Below are 22472 nucleotides of genomic sequence, written 5' to 3'. Positions count from 1 at the left end.
GTCATACCCTCTCATTCCTGCTATGCCAGTAATAAGGAGTTTGTGTGGCATATGCATTCCTATTTTGGCTTTGGACCAGTATAACCAAGTTTCTGTTACCCTGACATTAGATTAGCTAGGATTATATGCACTTCTGTTGGCTGAAAACTTTGGTTATCTCCTAGGAAAATACTGCAAGAATTTAGTGTCCTGAGCAAGACTCCACATACTGAATGACCTCCCTCCACTTGAAGGAGGACACATAAGTGCTACATTAGAAACTTTGTTTTAAAGAATTTAAGTGGTAAATAGAAGCTATTAATGTTTTTAAAATGATTTCAGGATGGAAGGTAAGGATAGAGGATACGAAATAGCAGCTAATGAAGAGTGGTGGGGAGGATCTATGACCTCACCACCCTTCTGAAGTGATGGCATTGCGTATCTAATACTGTCAGAGCTAAGAAGTATTCGTTCTCTGTTGCTTAGTTTATACGGCTCTTCAGTTTTATGTAAGATCTAAGAAATCACAAAGAGGCACTTTGCTGTGCCTACAGTGGCAACTGCTGAAATTTGTAAGAATTTACCAAATATTTCAGTGATGGCCTGACAGCAGTATCTATTGAACTAAATATAATGGAAAAAAGAGTATGTGCATGGATTCTACAATATCCTAAAGGCTGTGTGCTGTTAAAACTGAACTGGCAGAGCTTACCCGGAGCTACTGAAAGTTACAAGTTTTCTAACAATCCTAGTGAAAGCTGCAAGATGCTGTCCCTGTTTCTATGGAAACAGATTACAGATAGGCAAAAAGAGGCTTTAAAATAATCAGTAAATCATCATGGACCCGACTGATACCTGTACTGATGACGATAAATAGTACCTTATACCATGTGTAGCCCAACTGACTTCAGTTGGACTATTTGTGAAGTAACATATTACTCGAGGTGAATAAATATGTCATAATCTGTCCCTGCGCATGTGTAAGCTCAATGTACTTGAATATACCCCCCCCATCACACACACCAGTCCATATGCACACACACACGTGTTTAAAATCACCTGATATAGAGTAATGCAAACAGCAGGGACCCTTAATCAAATGCTGTTAGAACTTTTGCAGCATTCGGTGGCTTCGGTTGAGCAAGGCTAACAATATTAAAGGCACTGATGCTCCTAGAGACTTTGGACTTGTCAGTCTGTAATAATTTTGGTCCCAGACTTCAAACTTTTTAAGCACACATGGACGCCTGCACCTGTATGCAGCCCTATTGCCTTCAGTGGGGCTGAGCACAGGGGCAGTAGTCTGCCTGTGTATAGTCAAATGCAGGATTGGGGCCTTTGTAGAAAAACATTCTAAGCACAAACAACATTTTAATGTGTTTTTAAACCTATGGAACTAGTGTTTTTCTCCTTATTTTAAAAAAAGGATAACATCTTTTGGCCAATATTGGGGCTTACAAGACTGGATGCAAACTGATTGATGAAGTAAGATTTCAGAACGCTTAAGAAAATAATTATCAATGGCTGGACATGATCAATATCTTAGCATGACATGATGATAATCTTCTGCCCTAAATTACCAACACAACTGCCCCTACACAAAACAACAATGGTAGACACTAAAGCATAGAGGTGGAGAGCTCTTTCTGATGCAGCTGATAGTAGACATATCTATTGTGACTGTGGCTAAAGCTAAGAAACTCTCATCAATAACTGGACCAACATAGTTATGACCGGACAAAACTGTTCTGTGCAGCAGTAATTCAAATGCTTCCTCTCAGTTAACATTTTGAGCATAGCTTGGCACAAGGAGTTTGCCATCTGTATTTTACAAACAAAAGTGACAACAGTGCACCAGTGAGAGGCATCCACTGGATCAGTAGCACAATATAAATGAGACAAACAGATGTGCTGCAAAGATGTAGACTGCAACAGACAAAATGGACCAGGCTCCTCATGGCTAGTAAAATCTAGCTATCCTTAAATAAATAATGGTTATGTCTTTTCTCAAGAAACTGCCACCTGACAACAGTGCCAATTACTACCTTATCTTGAACCCTTTTAGTGGTGGTGAAGATTTAAGATTATTAGATGATTGTAGTGATATATGGGTTTTGTTTTTTTTAATTTCCCAAATTATTTTCAATTTTCTTTTAACCCTGGGTGGGGTATAGAAAATACTTGATTGACAAACTCCTTTTGGTAATAGGGAAAAAAGATCAGGAGTATGTGAAAGTTTCATTAGCTCTGCCAGCAGCTTTTGATACTACTGATGACATGCTGCTGTCCTGGTATCTGGAAGGATTGGACAAGGAAACAAGAAATAGAAAAAATCTTGAACTATTCAGCTCCATGGAACTTGCTAGCAACATGTGTAAGTATGCATATGTATACACTTAAAAGATTTAAACACATTTTTTATCGGTCTTGCTCAATACACTATTTTCAAATTCTCATTTATTGGTTGAATGAAAATTATTTCTTTTGTCAAAGCAAATAACGAAGAAGTTTCAAATTTCAAAACTCACCAATTTTGTTAGCTCCCCATTTAAAAAAGACTGATTAGAAATCTTTGTTCCCTTACTCTCCTTTAACTCAAACATGGCTAAAGGGTCTCTAAAGGCTCACATTTACAAAAAAGTTAATAATAAATATTTTTCCTTCAGACAGAACAAGCATGGAACATTTCAGCCTAAGAGGTAAGTGTTTGAAAAAGCTGTGAATGAGTGAATTGAATTTGCTATAAGTCTTTAACTATAGCCCACTACACTGGTTAAACAGAAAAAAAACCCCTCCTCTACTTTTACACTTAGTGTTCCTCATATTTACTTATCATACTATACTGAAATATCACTGCATGAAATAAAAAGAGTAACAACAATTTATAAATAAGGAATTGAAGCTATTTTGTAATTAAGCTGTAGAATCACGGCAGCATTAAGTAACAGTCCCTTATAATACAAACACAAAAATCAGTTGATAAAAATATTCATCTACATTAAAATCACTCATTCATTTTTATATGGAAAGGCAGAATACCCCTATTATCTCATATGTAATGATCAACCATCACTTTGTGCTCAGCATACACTTAAATTAAGTATTGAATGAAAAATAAACAAATATAATAAGATTTGTAACTCATAAGAAATATAGTAATTATTCTCCATCTGATGCATAGTTTCCAACCAACAGCCTATATTATACTTGTATTATTATAAATCTGCTGTGTATGTTTCAGAATTAATAAGTGATTTCAGGACAAGAAGAAATGTAATGCGTTTTGTAACAACTTGACAGTTTGACATTACATGAGAAATTGATGGACAAACATTTCAACATTTAAGTAATGTTTTCTTTCAGCTTGTTCAGTGTATCATATACAAGGTTCATGATCACAACGATCACCACACTTTCTCTATGCTATAACCTAAGATCTGATTGTTTTACACAAACCTGGTGCCTAGTCTCCTGGTCCGTAGCCCCATGAAAATTGACCTTATGAGTTTTCCAAAGGAGGCAGCATTGACTGGGTCCAACTTGTGCTCCTGACAGTGTCGTAAGTAATGATTGTAAAGGGTACTTCTGGGGAGACTGACTCCTTCTGCTGTTTCATAGTTGTCTAAGAGCCACTGGAGCTATTTCAAATAGGAGACAGTGAAGAAAAGTAAATTCCGATAATTTCACAACAAACATTTTAGGCTATCATTAATATAGCTGTACAATTCAAAGCTTAGTACATTTTGAGATTGCTCTCAACGTCTAGTCAATGGTGACTTTTTTCTTCAAGTGAAGGCAGTTCTCTTTAGAGGGGTTAGATATGCGATGGTGTCTTTGAGTCTTTCAGAAACACATGGAAATAGCAGAACTCATAACACTTGTGACCTCAGATAGTCCCCATTTCTTAAAGTATTCAAGAGTCCAGTACCACACTTTAATTTTCTGTACATTGATCTAGGCTTTGGAGACAAATTGTTAGTACGTCAGGGAATTTAACCAATCATAAATGTATTTACACAACCGAAGAAAAGAAACTGCTTGTTGGACTGATGGAGAGTCATTTAATCCATATGCATTATTAGACTGTTGTATTGCACAGAGTGGTTTCGCTTCCCCGGGCACTCAAATCAGTTACACTATTTAATTGAACAAGATTTATTCTTTTGTTTTTTTTAACCATATATAAAGAAACAAAAAACAAAACACAAGGCAAGGAGCAATCTAGGTGGTGCTAAAATGAACTGATACAGCTATTAAAGATTATGGGCCTAATCCTGCTTCCACTGAAGCCAAAAGAAATTTTGTCATTAACTTAAGCGGGAATAAGACTGAATCCTGTGAAAACTCTCTCTCTCGGTCATTTAATTTAGAACTTTGGTGGGTAATTTTCGAAGGTGGCAGAAAAACACTTGCATGCTGAGTACTTCAGTGGCTCTATAGTATGAGGCACAAATGGTATCTTTTTGGGAATACTCACAACATATCTAATATAAACTGCCACTAACAGATAAGAAAACAAACCAAAAAAAAGCACTTTAGCAAGGTTGATTGCTTGTGCCAGTTTCACTCCGATCTTCCCACCAGCTTTAACTCAGTAGAAAAATGACAGCATAAAATAAGAGTATTTTTATATGATGGTTATACTTAAATTGTGTGAAAGTCTGTGGTTTCATTTTTCTTGGGGTTCTGATAATCTTTCTTTTGGCTTACCATACCATGGATGTGTATCCCCCCGACTTCTCCTTTGAGTTTTGGGTTTGAATGAGCCCAAAAATGTAAACAGGAAATCAGCTGAAATTGCCAAGTTTCACGGGTTTTGATGTCAAAGCCAAGAGCATGATTTCAGTGTGAATCTTTAAATCAGTCAAGTTCATGGATTTTACTAAAAATCTGGGCTCAGTTTTGAGTTTCTAATGAAACTGCAAACTAAGCACCTTTAAAATGATTTCAACCAATGCAACAAAATTTTGTTCTGATGCATTAGTTCTCAAAAGAAATGTGTAACAAATTTTAATGTAAAGTATCAAGGCAAAACATGATTAAAATATATGTTCTGAACAACAGCAAAAAGATCAGTTTACTTGATGATACTGTAGTCTGTTGCATTCATTTACTAATAAAGAGTGGTACCACAAACTTTTCAATGATAAGGAAGAGAAAACTTCTGCTAATGTTGAACATAATTAATCATTTAAGACACAGATCTTAAATATTTTAATGTGAAAAAATGTAATTCCGTATTCCTAAAATAGAACGTTCTTTGCTCCTGCCCCCACTCTACAGACACACACACATTAGTACTCACTAAAATCTAGAGGTATAATTAATGTACTGGACTCTCACCTCTGTTTCAATCAGAGTCATGTGCACTTTGCCAAGTGCAAGGAGAACAACAATTCACCTAAGACCTTTTAGAGGCGACCTTCATGTTCTCCTTTTGCATGGAGAACAAAATAGGAAACAAAGTTGTAATTCTTTATTTTATGTTCTGAAATATGAGCTGAGATGGCTTCTATTTTTTTTACTTGCTAGCAGGTAATACGGGTGACAGGTAGGCAAATACCCACAAGAAGAAATGTCTCTGTGTTTGACGCACTGAAATGGTTCCATGATGTAGAGCTGTTAGCTACTTTTAGACAATTTTGCACTTTAAATAGAAAGTAATAAAACAGAGTAGTTTATCATCCTTATTTCAGCTGATAGATCTAAAATCATTATTTAAAAAAAATACTGAGTCACAGTGTTTACAAATGTATTTTAAATTGGTTGTTTACCATTCTGATATAAAGCCTATGAAAAAATATCACTGGAAACTTTAACTTTTACCTTGGCTTATTTTAAAAAAAACTATTTATTTCACTAATTAAATGACATAAGCATATCTGAGGCTAGAAACCAAGATAATTACATCTTTCAACCTTTGCATTTAATCTCTGTTAATCAGGATAGATTAAGAAGGGTGAACTATTCTTATTTTTCCCAAAGGGAAATACTGATTGACAAAAAAAAGAAATAAAAAAAAATGCATTTCCTAATTAACTTCTAAATGTAACATTTGGGATTTTTTTCCCAGATGGATTATAACCTATTAGGATTCATTTTAAGTGCACTTTACTAATGATCTGAATTCTTGACAGATGTTATTTCAACTGTAACTTGCATTAGCCAATGTTGGCAGAGCATAATCCAAGATAAGTATAAAACAAAGATTTTTGCTCTAGGGTGGATGTATTTCAGCGGCAAAAGGCATCAAGTTATTATTTGCTAGATTGCAGTCTGGAATTTATTTGCTAGATTGCTGAAAAGAGGAGTGCCCAAGACTGTATATAATTTTAAAAGGAAAATAATCTACAAACATTATACAGCTATTGTAAAGCTATTCTTCAGTGCAGAATGAGAATTCTACATCTGAGCTGTTCAGGATTTGAATACTAGCTTGTTGACTAATAGTATTAGTAACATTTAAGGATGGATAAGTATGAAGCATTTACATAGTAAAAACTGGCAAATTGACTCTGGCTTCACTAAAACTCCGATGTTTATACAACATTAGATTATAAATTGATTAGTCAAGTCAACCTCATGCACAAAAAAAAAAAAAAAAAAAAAAGGAGGAGAAATGAAAAACTCACAAAAACGAGCAAGCATTAATAAAGACAACCACACTCCAGAACGGCTAACAATGGAGGTATAGTATCACAGAAAGCCAAATCAGCAGGCTATTATTTTTGAGAGTTTAAGATTTTGTCATTGATAAATAGAACATCTGTAATGTCAAAGGTAATACTAATGAAATTCACAGCTTTTCAGGCCTGATCCAAAGCCCATTTATATCAAAAGTGTCTTTACTTTAACTTAATGTGCTTTGGTTCAGACCTCTGGAAATCAAAAGGAAGGGTAGTTTGAGAAATAGGGAGAAAACAAACAAATATATTAAATTTCTTCCATGTTACACTAATTTGAGTCAGAAGTCAAAATAAATACAGTTTTAAAAATAGGCAAACTATAAAATAAATTCAACTATTTTCTGTCAATTTCTTACTTGGGTGATTGGGGCTGTCAAAGACTATCATGTCAAAGAAATATGTTTGTGTGTCCGATACAGAATCAAAGACATAGCCCTAGCCTAATTACATACTGGTCTTTTATTGAAATTTGAAATAATACCCAAATTAAAGGAACAAAAGAAAAAAGTAGTGACATGTTGTGTAATGGGTACATGTAAATATTATTAGCAGTAAGATATTTGTAAATAGTGCACATAACTATATACATCTATATGTAAATAATGGAATAAAGTTACCCAAGGTAAACAGCCTATCATCTAGCTCTTGTTAGATATGATGTTAAGATATGATGTTCTTCCATATGCGACTCAAGACAAAGTAACAGCTCTCCATATCTCCAGTTTTAACATTCTTTGGCCCTTTGCCACGGTTATGATCTCTTCAGCATGGTATCTAATTAACCCTGATAAAGCAATTTCTGAGGCATCCTTCTATCTTCAAAACAACATTTCTTTTTAACATCCAAGATAGAATTTAAAAGTCTTAATCACATTTACGCTAGTCAATCTCTCTCCCCACAATTTTAGCAGTTTCTAAAGTTGTTTTCTCTTCCAGGTGTTTTAGAATCAATCATCTATTGCTTCTTGCCATCATGATGGGAAACTTTCACACAAAACTATTGGTTTTTCAGCTTCAGATTATGGGACTTTTTCCAGAACAAAATATATAATTGCTTTGGTTTTATTTCTAAATTATTGTGTCTACCCGTCATAAAGTCAATTGATATTACAAAAATAAACTTATGAAATTGTGATTTAGTTTCCTAGTCTCCATTTTTGTGGTAGAGAATACAAAAGCGTGACCAAAGCATAGAATCAGTTTTGATTAGTAGCCTTAATATGTGATAAGGAGGGAACATATACAAATACCAAATAATATAATTTAAATAAAGCAGCTTTTACCAGCTGGAAAGACATTTCAGGGGAAACTTGGGCTGGCAATTATTTTATAATATATACAGTAAATTAGAAATTAAGCTTTGGGCCCTTTTCTCCCTCTATACAAAAGTTACATTTAATATCTTTACCACTATATTTTAAAATGCTGCTTTAATACAAGCAACCACTTCAGGCAAAAGTTATTCTTACTGAAAATTCTTATTTTTAAGATTTTTTAATTCAGACCAAATAAAGAGGTACAAAGAGCATCACATATCTCCAGCTTTCAGAGTAATCAATTGTTTTCATTTTTTCAGCCCATGGAGACAACATCTTGTATAAGTCATTTAACAGAAATACCAACACCACTTTATGGACCTTCAGCATTCTTTTGTCATTTTCAATAAACTCATTATTCAGAATAAAGTAATGCGATTCTCTAAAATAATCCAAAAGATACTACATATTCATGCTGCATGCTCCATCCCCCCAAAATTATTATACAATGCACAGATTCTTTTTAGTAGCCAATTTTATCTTAAATATCAACCACTCTCCCACCCCCAGATAATTAAGAATTTTTCAATGATTATTTTCACAATTTCATTATTGTGAAACTCAGAATGTGGTAACACCTGCAGACATAATACAGAACCTAGGAAAGAATGACCTCACTAATATATATGTATTTAGTGACATTTCACCTGACAAAACATAGCCATGGGAGATGCTGTATAAGATTACAAGTGACTGAGAAGGGTAGATTAAGAGGCAAAAAAACAAAACAAAACAAAACAAAACCCCACAAGCATTTAGAGAGAGATTAAGCATGCAGATAAAGCAGAAGATTAGTTTACATGAAGAGGAGGCAACTTACATGACTGTTGAGAAGAGAGCTTCTGTGAGTGGACAGACCATCAGACTTTTGCAGTGTCTCAATCGCCATTTCAATCTGATAATAGATGTCATTAAAAAAAGGGCTCAAGACAAGATAGTAATAAAAGGCTGACCAGAGAAACTTTGAAAGATTGCTTAAAGTTCAACAGTAATTGCTTAAACTTCAGTCCAGCTTATATTGAACAAATTCTATTAACTGCCTGATTCTGGAGTACCTATGGACTTTGGGAGGCATTTTGTTTTTAATACACACTGAAGGATCAGGCCCTCAGAAAATCCACAATTCACCCTCCTCTCTGCTCAAGAAATAAAACAAGCACAAAATTTATTTCTAAGTCACAATGCAAATATAAAAAAAGTCTGAACATTCAGTTTCTTTAACCAAATGCAGGGGTGGGGAGGAAATGATATATATTAAAGGCAACATTTTTTCTCTTTCTGCACCCAAACACCTAGAGTAAACTCCTAGATGCTCTGAATTCAATGGGAGTTTTGCCATTAGCTTCAATGGAGGCCAAATTTTACTCTTCTTCTCTGACATAGCATTTTTTACACATCCAAAGATTTCAGTCAAGTTGATGGAAGTTTTGGGTGTGCACATAGTGCAAGTTTCAGCCCTGAGAAAATATTCTAATTTATTCAGAATAATTTTACCTTTTAAGATGAAAATTATTATTATATATAACCCCTTAAATATACAGCAGGATTATTCCTAATGCAAATGTGTAAAGACCCCCGCCCAGTCTTTTTTTCATAACTTTGAATCTTAATGTCACTTTTGGCTGCTTCCATAGTAGTATTATTGAGTAAAATTACAGAGTAATTGTAGTTCTGCATTAAGTGTAACTGTGGCTATGGCAGAGAAAAAACATTGGAAATGACAGAGGCAATGAGATGTAAAATAGAAAAGCTTTCATGGAAACACCTTCCCACACCCACACCCTTTTTAGAGTTCAGTAAGAGGACAGATAATCATGTTCACTCAGTGTGCAGTAGAAATAGTGAGAAATTAATTAGCCTTGTAAAATGGAAAAACCAAAAACATGGCATATTCAAAACTAACTTTAAGTTTAAAGACACTTATCTTTTTCCCAAAAGACAATTTTTATTGAGCCTCCCCCCACCATTGCCCTACGTATTACAATACTACCCACAAGTTTTCCAGTCTAATTTACAAACACCAGTAGAGTTCAACAATACACATATGAACTGAAACAGAAAAGATTTCAGATGTCATCTATTAGACTTTACTAGCACACATGCAAAATTAACTTCTCCCTTATTACAGTAATAATTTGATTGCAACATTAATTAAAAAGGTATTTTTCTAAATCTTTAACATTACATTTCTCTTTCAGACAGTTTTTGTTTTAGAAATGCAAGCCCTTTTTATTCAGGTAAAGAGTTCAAATTAATGTCTGGTTATAAAGTAAATAACGTAATTTTGACAAGGCTAAAGAACAAAACTTTTTTGCTAAATTATCATAAATCTAGTCTGACCTCCTACATAACATAGGTCATAGAGTTTCACCAGGTAATTCCTGCATCAAGCCTGTAACTTCTGGTTGAGTTAGAGTACTTCATAGATACGTACATTCCAAAGCCAGAAGGGACCATTGTGATCAATTAGTCTGACCTCTAGTACAACAGAGGCCACATAGCTTCCCTAAAATAATTCCTAGAAAAGATCTTTTAGAAAAACATCCATTCTTGATTTCAAAATGATCTGTTACGGAGAATACATCATGACACTTGGTAGATTGTTCAAATGATTAATTGCTCTCACTGTTAAACATGTACATCTTCTTTCCAGTCTGAATTTGTCTAGTTTTAACATCCAGTCATTGACTCGTTAAACTTTTCTGTGATAGACTGAAGAGCCCATTATTAAATATTTATTCCCAATGTAGGTATTCATAGATTGTAATCAAGTCACTCCTTAACCTTCTCCATATTAAGATAAACAGACTGAGTTCCTTGAACCTATCATTATAAGGCATGTTTTCTAATCTTTTAATCATTCCCTGAACCCTCTCTTTTATCAACATACTTCTTGAATTGTGGACAACAGAACTAGATGTAGTTTTCCAGCAGCAGTCGCACCAGAGCCCAATTACAGAGGCAAAATAATCTCGCTACTCCTACTCGAGATACCCTTTGTTTATATGTCTAAGGGTTGTATTAGCCCTTGTGGTCATAGCATCGCACTGGGAGCTCATGTTCCTCTCATTTTACATCATGACCCCCAAATCATCTTCAGAGTCACTGCTTCCCAGGAAAAAGTCCCCTCATCATTTAAGTATGGCCTACATTCTTTGTTCCTCGATGTATACATTTACATCTAGCCATATTAAAATGCGGTTTGTTTGGGTCCAACGTACCAACCCATCCAGATTTCTCTGTATCAGTGACCTGTCCTCTTAATTATTTATCACTCCCATTATTTTTGTGTCATCTGCAAACTTTATCAATGATGATTTTATGTTTTCTTCCAGATCATCAATAAAAATGTTAAATAGCATAGGGCTGAGAATTGATCCCTGCAAGATGCCACCAGAAACACACCCATTTGATGATTACATTGTCAGACCTATCAGTTAGCACAGCATTCGCTTTCTTCTAGTACTTCCCTGGTGTTCCAAGACTTATTGAAAATCAACGTTAATGATCCAGCAAGCTCCTCAACTAGCTCTTTAAAACTCTTGGATTCAAGTTATCTGAATCTGCTGATTTTAAAATGTCTAACTTTAAAAAATCATAGCTGCTTTCACACCCCTTCTAAACCAGGCTGGTTTTTTTTTTAGTCAACATGGCCTTCCTTGATTCTGGCTTTTGGGGTATGTAGTAAAGTGTTCTTAAAGAATTACCAATCATCATTCACATTTTTCTGATTAAATTATTCCTCCCAGCTGATCTGGCTCATACTTTTTTTTATCTTTGTGAAGTTGTCTCCTTTAAAGCACAAAATATACATCAACGGTTCTTTGAAAAGGAAGTGGTGCCAGTGAGGTGAGTTAGGTTGACAGGCTGACCTGGGATCAAAGAGGCCTGAAGCAGCAGTGATCATCTCAAGAGAGAATAGCCCAGACTTGAACAGACAGAAGAATTAAACTTGAGAGATTCAGTCAGGATTCTCCACAGCAGTAGTGGAGCCTTTAACAAATTATAATGAATTTTGCTAAAGCAGACAAAAAATAAATGGAAGATGGAGAGAAGGAATTATTCTAAGCATGGTAGACCAAAAGCTTTTTAAATATATCCTCAAAAGAAATAAAATTATAAAAATATATTAAAAAATCTTCTCTGAAGAAGATTGTCTCTGGAGTCTTCTCTGAGTGTCAACTTTAAATAAAATACAAATAAGCCTTAAAAACCTACTATTTTTCTTAAAATTGATCAATTCAATTAAAAAAATAAGCAGAATCAATCACAATCAAAAGTTTATAATTGCTACTGGTCAGAAAACCTCTGGCAACTGAACATCCTTAATATGTCTGAAACCACACAAGGATATACTTATTGACTGATTAATAAAACTTTGTTATATTATCATTTATATATAAGGTATGTACATAACTTAAAATATTAGGCATTGGTGAATATCCAGAAAGTGTGGGGTTTAGAAAAACATCTAGAAAGTTAAGTTTTTTTATCCAAGACTCATTCAAACTTTTAGCCTCAGCTCTCCAAACCAGACAACTTTCCCCAATAGGCCTGGCTTCCCACCTGACATAATCCAGTCTTCTGGGAAGAGGACTGGGGGCTTTCTACTCTCCTTTACTGGCATCTTAAAAGGCTGGCCAACTCATCACTTCCCCCTCAAATCCTCCATTAAGCCATCTATTGAATGTGCCAGTTCTTTCTCTCCCTTCTTCTGCAGAAAGACCCTAAACTCTCCATTGGGTTTCACTGCTATTGGCTTTTTCCTAGTTTGTGGCTAATATATCTAAGAGTACACCACACTCAGAAACACAAATCTTCAAGCTTTCACATAGGGACTTGTAGATCTGGCTCTGTGCATGCCTCAATCCCAAAGGGAAATGTCATAGAATCATAGAATATGAGGGTTGGAAGAGACCTCAGGAGGTCATCTAGTACAACCCCGTGCTCAAAGCAGGACCAATCCCCAACTAAATCATCCCAACCGGGGCTTTGTCAAGCCTGACCTTAAAAACTTCTACAGAAGGAGATTCCACCACCTCCTTAGTTAACCCATTCCAGTGCTTCACCACCATTCCAGTGAAAAAGTTTTTCCTAATATCCAACCTAAACCTCCCCCACTGCAACTTGAGACCATTATTCCTCATTCTGTCATCTGGTACCACTGAGAATAGTCTAGACCCACCCTCTTTGGAACCCCCTTTCAGGTAGTTGAAAGCAGCTATCAAATCCCCTCATTCTCTTCTGCAGACTCAACAATCCCAGTTCTCTCAGCCTCTCCTCACCAGTCATGTGCTCCAGCCCCCTAATCATTTTTGTTGCCCTCTGCTGGACTCTTTCCAATTTTTCCACATCCTTCTTATACCGTGGGATCCAAAACTGGACACGGTACTCCAGATGAGGCCTCACCAATGTCAAATAGAAGCGAATGATCATGTCCCTCGATCTACTGGCAATGCCCCCACTTACTTATACAGCCCATAATGCTGTTAGCCATCTTGGCAACAAGGGCATATTGTCAACTCATATCCAGCTTCTCATCCACTGTAACTCCTAGGTCCTTTTCTGTAGAACTACTGCCCCTAGCCATTCGGTCCCCAGTCTGTAGCAGTGCATGGGATTCTTCCGTCCTAAGTGCAGGACTCTGCACTTGTCCTTGTTGAACCTCATCAGATTTCTTTTGGCCCAATCTTCTAATTTGTCTAGGTCCCTGTGTATCCTATCCCTAACCTCCAGCATATCTACCACTCCTCCCAGTTTAGTGTAGTCTGCAAACTTGCTGAGAGTGCAGTCCACGCCATTCTTCAGATCATTAATGAAGATATTGAACAAAACTGGCCCCAGGACCGACCTTTGGGGCATTCCACTTGATACCGGCTGCCAACTAGACATGGAGTCATTGATCACTACCCCACTGAGCCCGACGATCTAGCCAGCTTTCTATCCACCTCATAGTCCATTCATTCAGCCCATACTTCTTTAACTTGCCTGCAAGAATACTGTGGGAGATCATATCAAAAGTTTTGCTAATGTCAAGGAATAACACGTCCACTGCTTTTCCCTCCTCCACAGACCCAGTTATCTCCTCATAGAAGGCAATTAGGTTAGTCAGGCATGACTTGCCCTTGGTGAATCCATGCTGATTGTTCCTGATCACTTTCCTCTAAGTGCTTCAGAACTGATTTCTTGAGGACCTGCTCCACGATTTTTCCAGGGACTGAGGTGAGGCTGACTGGCTTATAGTTCCCCAGATCCTCCTCCTCCCTTTTTTTAAAAGTAGGCTCTACATTAGCCTTTTTCCAATCATCTGGGACCTCCCCCGATCATCATAAGTTTTCAAAGATAATAGCCAATGGCTCTGCAGTCACATTCATCAACTCCTTTAACACCCTCAGATGCAGCGCATCCGGACCCATGGACTTGTGCTCATCCAGCTTTTCTAAATAGTCCTGAATCAATTCTTTCTCCAAAGAGGGCTGGTCACCTCCTCCCCATGCTGTGCTGCCCAGTGCAGCAGTCTGAGAGCTGACCTTGTTCGTGAAGATAGAGGCAAAAAAAGCATTGAGGACATTAGCTTTTTCCACATCCTCTGTCACTAGGTTGCCTCCCTCATTCAGTAAGGGGCCCACACTTTCCTTGACCTTCTTATTGTTGCTAACAGACCTGAAGAAACCTTTCTTGTTACTCTCAACATCTCTTGCTAGCTGCAACTCCAAGTGTGATTTGGCCTTCCTGATTTCACTCCTGCGTGCCTGAGCAATATTTTTATACTCCTCGCTAGCCATTTGTCCAATCTTTGACTTGTAAGCTTCTTTTTTGTGTTTAAGATCAGCAAGGAATTCACTGTTAAGCCAAGCTGGTCACCTGCCATATTTACTATTCTTTCTACACATCGGGATGGTTTGTTCCTGCAACCTCAATAAGGATTCTTTAAAATACAACCAGCTCTCATGGACTCCTTTCCCTATCATTTTAATCTCCCAGGGGATTGTGCTCATCAGTTCTCTGAGGGAGTCAAAGTCTGCTTTTCTGAAGTCCAGGGTCTGTATTCTGCTGCTCTCCTTTCTTCCTTGTGTCAGGATCCTGAACTTGACCATCTGAAGGTCACTGCCTCCCAGGATCCCATCTACTTTTGCTTCCCCTACTAATTCTTCCATTTGTGAGCAGCAGGTCTAGAAGAGCTCTGTCCCAGTTGGTTCCTCCAGCACTTGCACCAAGAATTGTCCCCTACACTTTCCAAAAACTTCCTGGATTGTCTGTGCACCGCTGTATTGCTCTCCCAGCAGATATCAGGGTGATTGAAGTCTCCCATGAGAACCAGGGCCTTGATCTAGTACTTCCGTTAGTTGCCAGAAGAAAGCCTCGTCCACCTCATCCCCCCAGTTTGGTGCTCTATAGCAGTCTCCCACCACGACATCACCCTTTTTAGTCACACTTCTAAACTTAATCCAGAGACGCTCAGGTTTTTCTGCAGTTTCATACCAGAGCTCAGAGCATTCATACTGCTCTCTTACATACAATGCTATTCCCCCACCTTTTCTGCCCCGCCTGTCTTTCCTGAACAGTTTATATCCACTCATGGCAGTACTCCAGTCATGTGAGTTATCCCACCAAGTCTCTGTTATTCCAATCATATCATAATTCCTTGACTGTGCAGGACTCCCAGTTCTTCCTGTTTGTTTCCCAGGCTTCTTGCATTTGTGTATAGGTACTTAAGATAACTCGCTGATCCTCCTGCTTTCTCAGTATGAGGCAGCAGTCCTCCCCTCTCATTATCTCCCAGTATTTAAGCCCTGCTGGATTCAGTCCCTTCGGGAAATCAGAAGTGAGAAAGGAAAGAAGTTCAGTTCAAGCTATAAAAACACTCCAAAAAAGTTGTGGCAGAATATTGTATGTGAATTAGTTTGCCTTCCCCTAGCGTGTACAGCTATAAACTGCCAACTTAAAAAAACAAACAAACAAACAAACAAACAAGATTTCACCTAGGAATGGCTGAATTGTTTGGATACATTAAAAGTGATCCCAAACTATCCCCCAAAACACAAACATTCCAGACTAAAATAAAACTGACACTTTATAAGTTTATATATTTTTTAAAATAATTCTAATTGTGCCATTGACAGTATGTATTACTACCATAAGCTCTTTCAGATATGAACCATGCCTCCTTTTATGTTTGGAGAGTGCCTAGAACACTGTGGTCCAGAAACAATAAATAATAAGTATGTGGATTCAAAATATTTTTAGTTATTTGTTTGTTTTAATTTTATGTGCTTTCTGATTTGGACTAATGGCTCTCTACACTATGAAAAATGTTCCAGCAGTGTGAGTGGAAGACTGCTTGTGCTTGGTGATGCCTTATATGCATTGCACCACATTGCTTGCTGATCAATCCCAAAACTTGTTAGAAGCAGCAGGACTGACACAGAGGAGCCTCTCATTGGCTAACAGGCATTGCAACATACTTATTATTAAGTAGCTAAAAAAATTGTTTTAAGTTTTGACATCAGAAAAATATTTGTAAAATAATCCTCTTATCACAGAGACAGTGTATATGTATCTGAGTATGGGCAGACTGTCTGGAGACTCAAGTTATATCATTTAGACAGCTATTGACATTCCTATTACTTTCTTGTCTTTACTGAACCTCTACAGCTCTCAGCAACTCCTACCTCATTCATCCATCACCTTGGATGGAACATGCAGCCTTCTTCAGTATAAATTGTTTTAAATTTGTAAACTGTTGTAAATACCACTATAACAATCAACCACTAAGAGGAAGAGAGTTCTGCAACAATGAAACTGGAGTCTTTTCTTGACCTGTCTAAACACTCAAACCAAATGTACCAATTTTACAATGTTATTAATCTCAACGGAACTTGGTCTACACTCATATCAGCATCACACACTACTGCTGCATCTCTGGTCTGGCTGTCATAACCTTTTTAGTACATAAACTATTCTTAATAACTAGGAAAATGCAAATTATTACAGCTAAACAGAATAGCTAAGTGTTTGATGGAAATAAGCACTACCAATGGAGGAAATGTAATGAGTAACATGAACTCTAACAAACTTTCTTCATGCATGCCAATGTATCCCTCAAGTTATGTTTATGCTAGAGAGTTTCTGAAAAGTTCACAATTCCTAATATTTTCCAGATAATCAAAAAATTAACAGAATTCCTGCAGTAACCTGAGACGGGCACTGTCAAGTATTGTGGACTCAATATTTATGTTTTGTAAAAGTTTTACAAAAGCAAATATGAATATATTTTCATGACTCAAAACAAAATATAATTTTTTTACCTCAAACGTTACAGGGGAAACCAACAAGTATGTGTACCAAGGAATGCCACTAGACAGCTCGTGATCACATGGTTGCCAAAAGCTCTGATGGCGTGATATGATCACCAATGATGAACATAAACTCAACATCCAGCCAGATCATCTTAATGACTTAGCGAGATCTGCAAGAAGGCTACATCCCTTTGGGATTTGCCATGATGATGATGATACATCTCAAGATTATGCTGATACATGAGAACAATAAAGGGAAAGTGAACAAAAATTAAAGAAAAGCTGTCAATGACTACTTATTGTGCCCTTCAACAAAAATAGACTAAACAAATAGCAAATTTGAAGAAAAATAAACTGATTTTTTTAAAGATTTTTTCCACACTTTTAACAATCTAAGGTACTGTTATTAACACAGGTTATTTTTCTTTTAACTTGACAGCATCCCTTTAATGTCATATTATGACACCAAAACTAATCTATCTAATCTTTTTAAAAAAAATCAGGACTAGCTAAAATTTTATTCATAAAACTAAACTGTTAATTACTACAGAAGCTTTGTGATTTGATGAATGGAGATGAATGACAGCAAAATAAATAAAGTTGCTTAGTACAAGTAACAAAACACAATCAGATACTGATATGACAGAAATGACAGGGGTTATGATAAGAGCACACAAATGGCAGTAAGCAAAGTTTCATTTGCTTCGTTTCCTTTGTCTTCATGTGAAAATTATATAAATTGATTCAAAGGCTTGAAAAACTTTGCTGCATATCGCTCAGAAGAATTCTTTAGACAAGTATAGAAAAGTGTTATGATGATGCAATTAAGATGAGGGTCACAAGTGAAATGAGTTCTAGCTATCTGAGGTTGAGTTGGCAATGCATATAAAAACACTGTACTTTATTGCTCATGATTGGCTGGTATATTCTTAGCTTCCAAGTAAAATTAAAACTCAGTAGGTATTTCAGATCAATTAACAGTTTGAGCTGAACCTTTTACATTTCAGTCAAACCCTTGCATATAATCAGTTGAACCCATATATACCAAGTGCCCAATGTAATAAAAAAAAATATATATATACACCATTTTGCAATTTCCTGCTTAACGTTTTAGCAGCAAGAAATGCATTTGCAATTTAATCAGTTTCCTTAATCAAACAAATGCAAGATATCTTCTGAAGATGGGGGAAGTAAGAGGAGAAATATTACTGTAGTGATAAAAGAGCAATTTTAAAAATGTAAATTATTAATTGTACTTGTTTTTCTGCACTCCTAAAACAAACTTGCTATAGTAATGTACACAGGAACACACCATATGCTTAAGACAACTTTTTTAAACACATGAAGCAAGAACAGGGGCATGGAGATAGATATTTACCTTAAAAAATGTATTTTATTTTGCAAGTCAATTATTTCTGTTCAAAATTATCACAAAACAGAGAAAAATATTGCTTGTCTTAATGTGTTAAAAAATAATTGCTGGAAAAACCACATTTTAAACTGTCTATGCTCTTAAAAGATACATTTTTTCAAAGGCAATGTGTCATATGTGAATCAAAAATTGTCCTGGCAAATACAATTGTTGAATTGTAGATTATTTTATAAAATCCTTTGTAAATATCGAGATATGCTTCTCCATATTTGGAAAAAAACTCTAATACGGTTTGCAGTTGCAAAATTTAACATGGGACTTTCAGACTAGTAAAAATTTTAAAGTATACCAGATTTCAATGCAAGTCCAGTACTTTTCACATTTTCTTAAATATTTTTTTCCAATTATGCTTGCTATTTACATTTAATCAACAGTTTGCCCCTACCGAGCTCATCTTTTCCACTTATTTTATTCTGCTGTCACTTCAGACTGCTGAATTTATGACATGTTATTTTATATGGCAACAGAATGGCATCATCCTGTTAAACACAAGATTATATCTGTACTGGTATGATCAGGTAGCTTTCTTGCTACTGAGTTGTAAAGAGGGGACGTTTTTATTCAAATGTAAAGCCATTAATAATAGCTAAGAGAACACAAGAAAATATTTGCCATTTAATTTTTTTTCTAGAAACATCTCTTGTCAAATTTACTTCAGTGGCGAAAACCCTCCTCTTCACTTTTGCCTACAGGAAACTACTCTAGTTCTGCCCCTACTTTGTAATCTTAGGGCTCATACTGGTTGTAAGAGCAATGGTGCAGAATTTCTTCAATTTTATTGAATTGGGCTATAGAAGGAACTAATGCAAAATGTTCTATGTAAAAGCCATGAAAAGAGAAAATATATAATCAGAGGCTTTTAAATTAAATAAATCTGATTTATCAGTGACACTCCTTTAAGAACCACCTTTTAAAATTAAAATACTGTTAAGTGCTGCAACATATAATCCCTTTCCTTTAGAGATCACAAAAACATACACAAAACCCCTGCTACAGGCTGAGTCTCTGTTCTCTTAATTTTCCAATGTAACATGACTTAGGCTATTACTCACAGTTCTTTACGTTTTTTTCTTTTCATTTATAACAGCTTTCAACAAAAGAATTCACATTACCATAGAGAGATGGCAGTTTAAATGTTAGGGGGAAATCACACCTTTTACTTTTAATAATCCAGACTGCATTTAGTCCTTGATTATATTAATGCAATTAATTGTTATTTTACAAGATCATTTGCATTGTCTGATGTCACAGTAAGGGGCTCATCATTTCAAATGAATACAGTTTCAAATGTTGACATATTAGTTGATTTTTACTGATTTCCTCTGTCTCCAAAACTAAAATCCCTTCGTTTTTCAGTAACTTTTTGCGCTAATATATAAATACTATTTAGTCATGCTCCATCTCACTATTCTTCTCCTTAGGACATTTTTCAGTTTGCTCTTTCTACTTCACTTTTCATAATTTATTTTGTCCTTTAATTTCTAATGTCCATAATCAGGGCAGAATATCCTCAAGGAGTAGGTAAAAAATGTACACTATGGCTATTCAGCAAGAATACAGTAAATTTAAACCATTTTTTCTTAATTAGAATCAGGACTGATTAAGTTCTTAAGGGAAAGGACTATGTTTGCCTTGTTGTTTGCCTATATACATTAAGGTCACCCATCACTGTGATAACAGAATGCTTCTTAACATCTATATTTAATACACCTTGTACAATGAGGCTCTGATCCTCATAGGATTGGGGTCTTTGGGAGTTACCAGAAATAATAAATAATAATTGGAAATTACCAGAAATAATAAATAATAATAAACAACAAGCAGAACAATACTAAAAGTTAATATAATGGAATTATTCAGAACTAGTGGTGACTATTTTGAGATATGATACAAAATAAATACCAAAACTGGATTTAGAAAATGCAATGAAAGCAAAGAAGTTACATATATCTGTAGGGTTAAGATATTAGTTATAAAATTCAATTATATAAACAAAGTGGTCCTAGCAAGGTAATGTTTTTTTTTCTTTTTCAGAAAGTAGGAAAACACAAGTCCAAAAATTTAAGGACCTGATCCTGCAAATACTCAAGCATGCACACAACTTTATGCACATGAACAGCCCAATGAATTAAATGGAGTTCTTCATATGCACAAATTTAAGCATATTTATAAATGTTTGCAGGATGGGGGCCAAAAATACATATTTTTTCAAACATATTATTTCGGTCACAGGAAACATATATAAACATAAGAGAGTACAACAGGGACCAGGAAACTTGCTCTAAAAATTCATGTAGTTCTGAATACTTACTGTAGCTGGGGAGGCCCGCATTGTATGCGTCACTGAATGAGCAGAATTTTCCATTGAATTGCCAATCAGATAGGTCCCTCCAGAGCTGCTAATGAGTTGTCCTCCTGTGACACCCATTTGAATCCCTCCAGAGCCCACCATACTATGAGATGAGACCACTGTTGTCACTTGTGCAGAACCTCCTTGCGTATCAAAGTAATTCCCCCCGGTGTTTTGGCTATACATCTGGGTTTCTGTGTAAGGGTAAGTTGTTGTTCGGCTTTAGGAAAAGAAAAAAAAAAAAGGAATTTATTTGTCTTCTTTATTGAGTGCAATATTATCACTGTGGAAATGAGTATACAATAGTTGCAATCAAATTAAATAAGACTGGTGCACAACCCATGCCCCCACTGACAATAACATTTTGCAATATCTAAACATTGAGTAATTGACTTCCATGACTAAGTATTGAAAAAGACCGTTACTCACCTTTGTAACTGTTGTTCTTCGAGATGTGTTGCTCATATCCATTCCAATTAGGTATGCGTGCACATTCATCGGAAGATTTTTACCCTAGCAACACTTGGTGGGTTGGCTGGGTCGTCCCCTAGAGTGGCGCCGCCATGGCCCCGGATATATACCCCTGCCTACCCAACAGCCCTTCAGTTCCTTCTTGCCGGCTACTCCGACAGAGAGGAAGGAGGGCAAGTTTGGAATGGATATGAGCAACACACCTCGAAGAACAACAGTTACAAAGATGAGTAACCGTCTTTTCTTCTTCGAGTGCTTGTTCATATCGATTCCAATTAGGTGACTCCCAAGCCTTACCTAGGCGGTGGGGTCGGAGTGAGATGTCGCAGAATGTAGAACTGCTGATCCAAATGATGTGTCATCTCTGGACTGTCGAACTAATGCGGAATGTGACGCAAAGGTGTGGACTGAGGACCAGCTAGCTGCATGACATATCTCCTGGAAGGGTACATGAGCCAGGAAAGCGGCAGATGAAGCCTGAGCCTTGGTAGAAAGAACGGTAAGGTGGCTCATCAGAACGTGAGCCAAATCATAGCAGGTGCGGATGCATGATGTCACCCAAGATGAAATCCTCTGGGAGGAGACAGGTAGGCCCTTCATTCAGTCTGCGACCATGATGAAGAGTTGGGGTGTTTTACAGAAGGGCTTTGTTCGCTCGATATAAAATGCAAGCGCCCTATGGACGTCCAGGGAGTGCAGTTGCTGCTCCCGGCATGATGAGTGTGGCTTCAGGAAGAAGACCGGAAGGAAGATATCCTGGCTGATATGAAAGGCCGATACCACTTTAGGGAGGATGTGGCCGGATGTGGTCGCAACTGTACCTTGTCCTTATGAAATACTATATAGGGGGGTCCACCGTGAGAGCGCGAAGCTCTGAAATTCATCTTGCCAATGTAATGGCTACGAGAAAGGCTGTCTTCCAGGACAGGTACAGCAGCG

General features: G+C 36.5%; 1 protein-coding gene across 8 annotated transcripts in view; it reads right to left on the bottom strand.

Moving 5' to 3' along the window:
* The window catches only part of RFX3 (regulatory factor X3), a 249966-nt gene that overhangs the window by 52733 nt on the left and 174761 nt on the right, over positions 1 to 22472 (bottom strand). For 7 of the 8 annotated variants that reach the window (XM_032801796.2, XM_075067262.1, XM_075067257.1 and 4 more), the window contains 3 exons: positions 21024 to 21282; positions 8802 to 8876; positions 3436 to 3617 (listed from right to left, as the gene is read on the bottom strand). In XM_032801796.2, coding sequence (XP_032657687.1) covers positions 3436 to 3617; positions 8802 to 8876; positions 21024 to 21282 — 516 coding nt within the window. The remainder of the gene's footprint in view (positions 1 to 3435; positions 3618 to 8801; positions 8877 to 21023; positions 21283 to 22472) is intronic. The other variant, XM_075067261.1, reaches the window with a different exon arrangement.

The sequence above is a fragment of the Chelonoidis abingdonii genome, chromosome 6 (genome assembly GCF_003597395.2).
Source record: "Chelonoidis abingdonii isolate Lonesome George chromosome 6, CheloAbing_2.0, whole genome shotgun sequence".
Taxonomy (NCBI): domain Eukaryota; kingdom Metazoa; phylum Chordata; order Testudines; family Testudinidae; genus Chelonoidis; species Chelonoidis abingdonii.
Note: the sequence above shows the minus strand (reverse complement) of the source record. Positions and strands in the feature narration are given on the sequence as shown.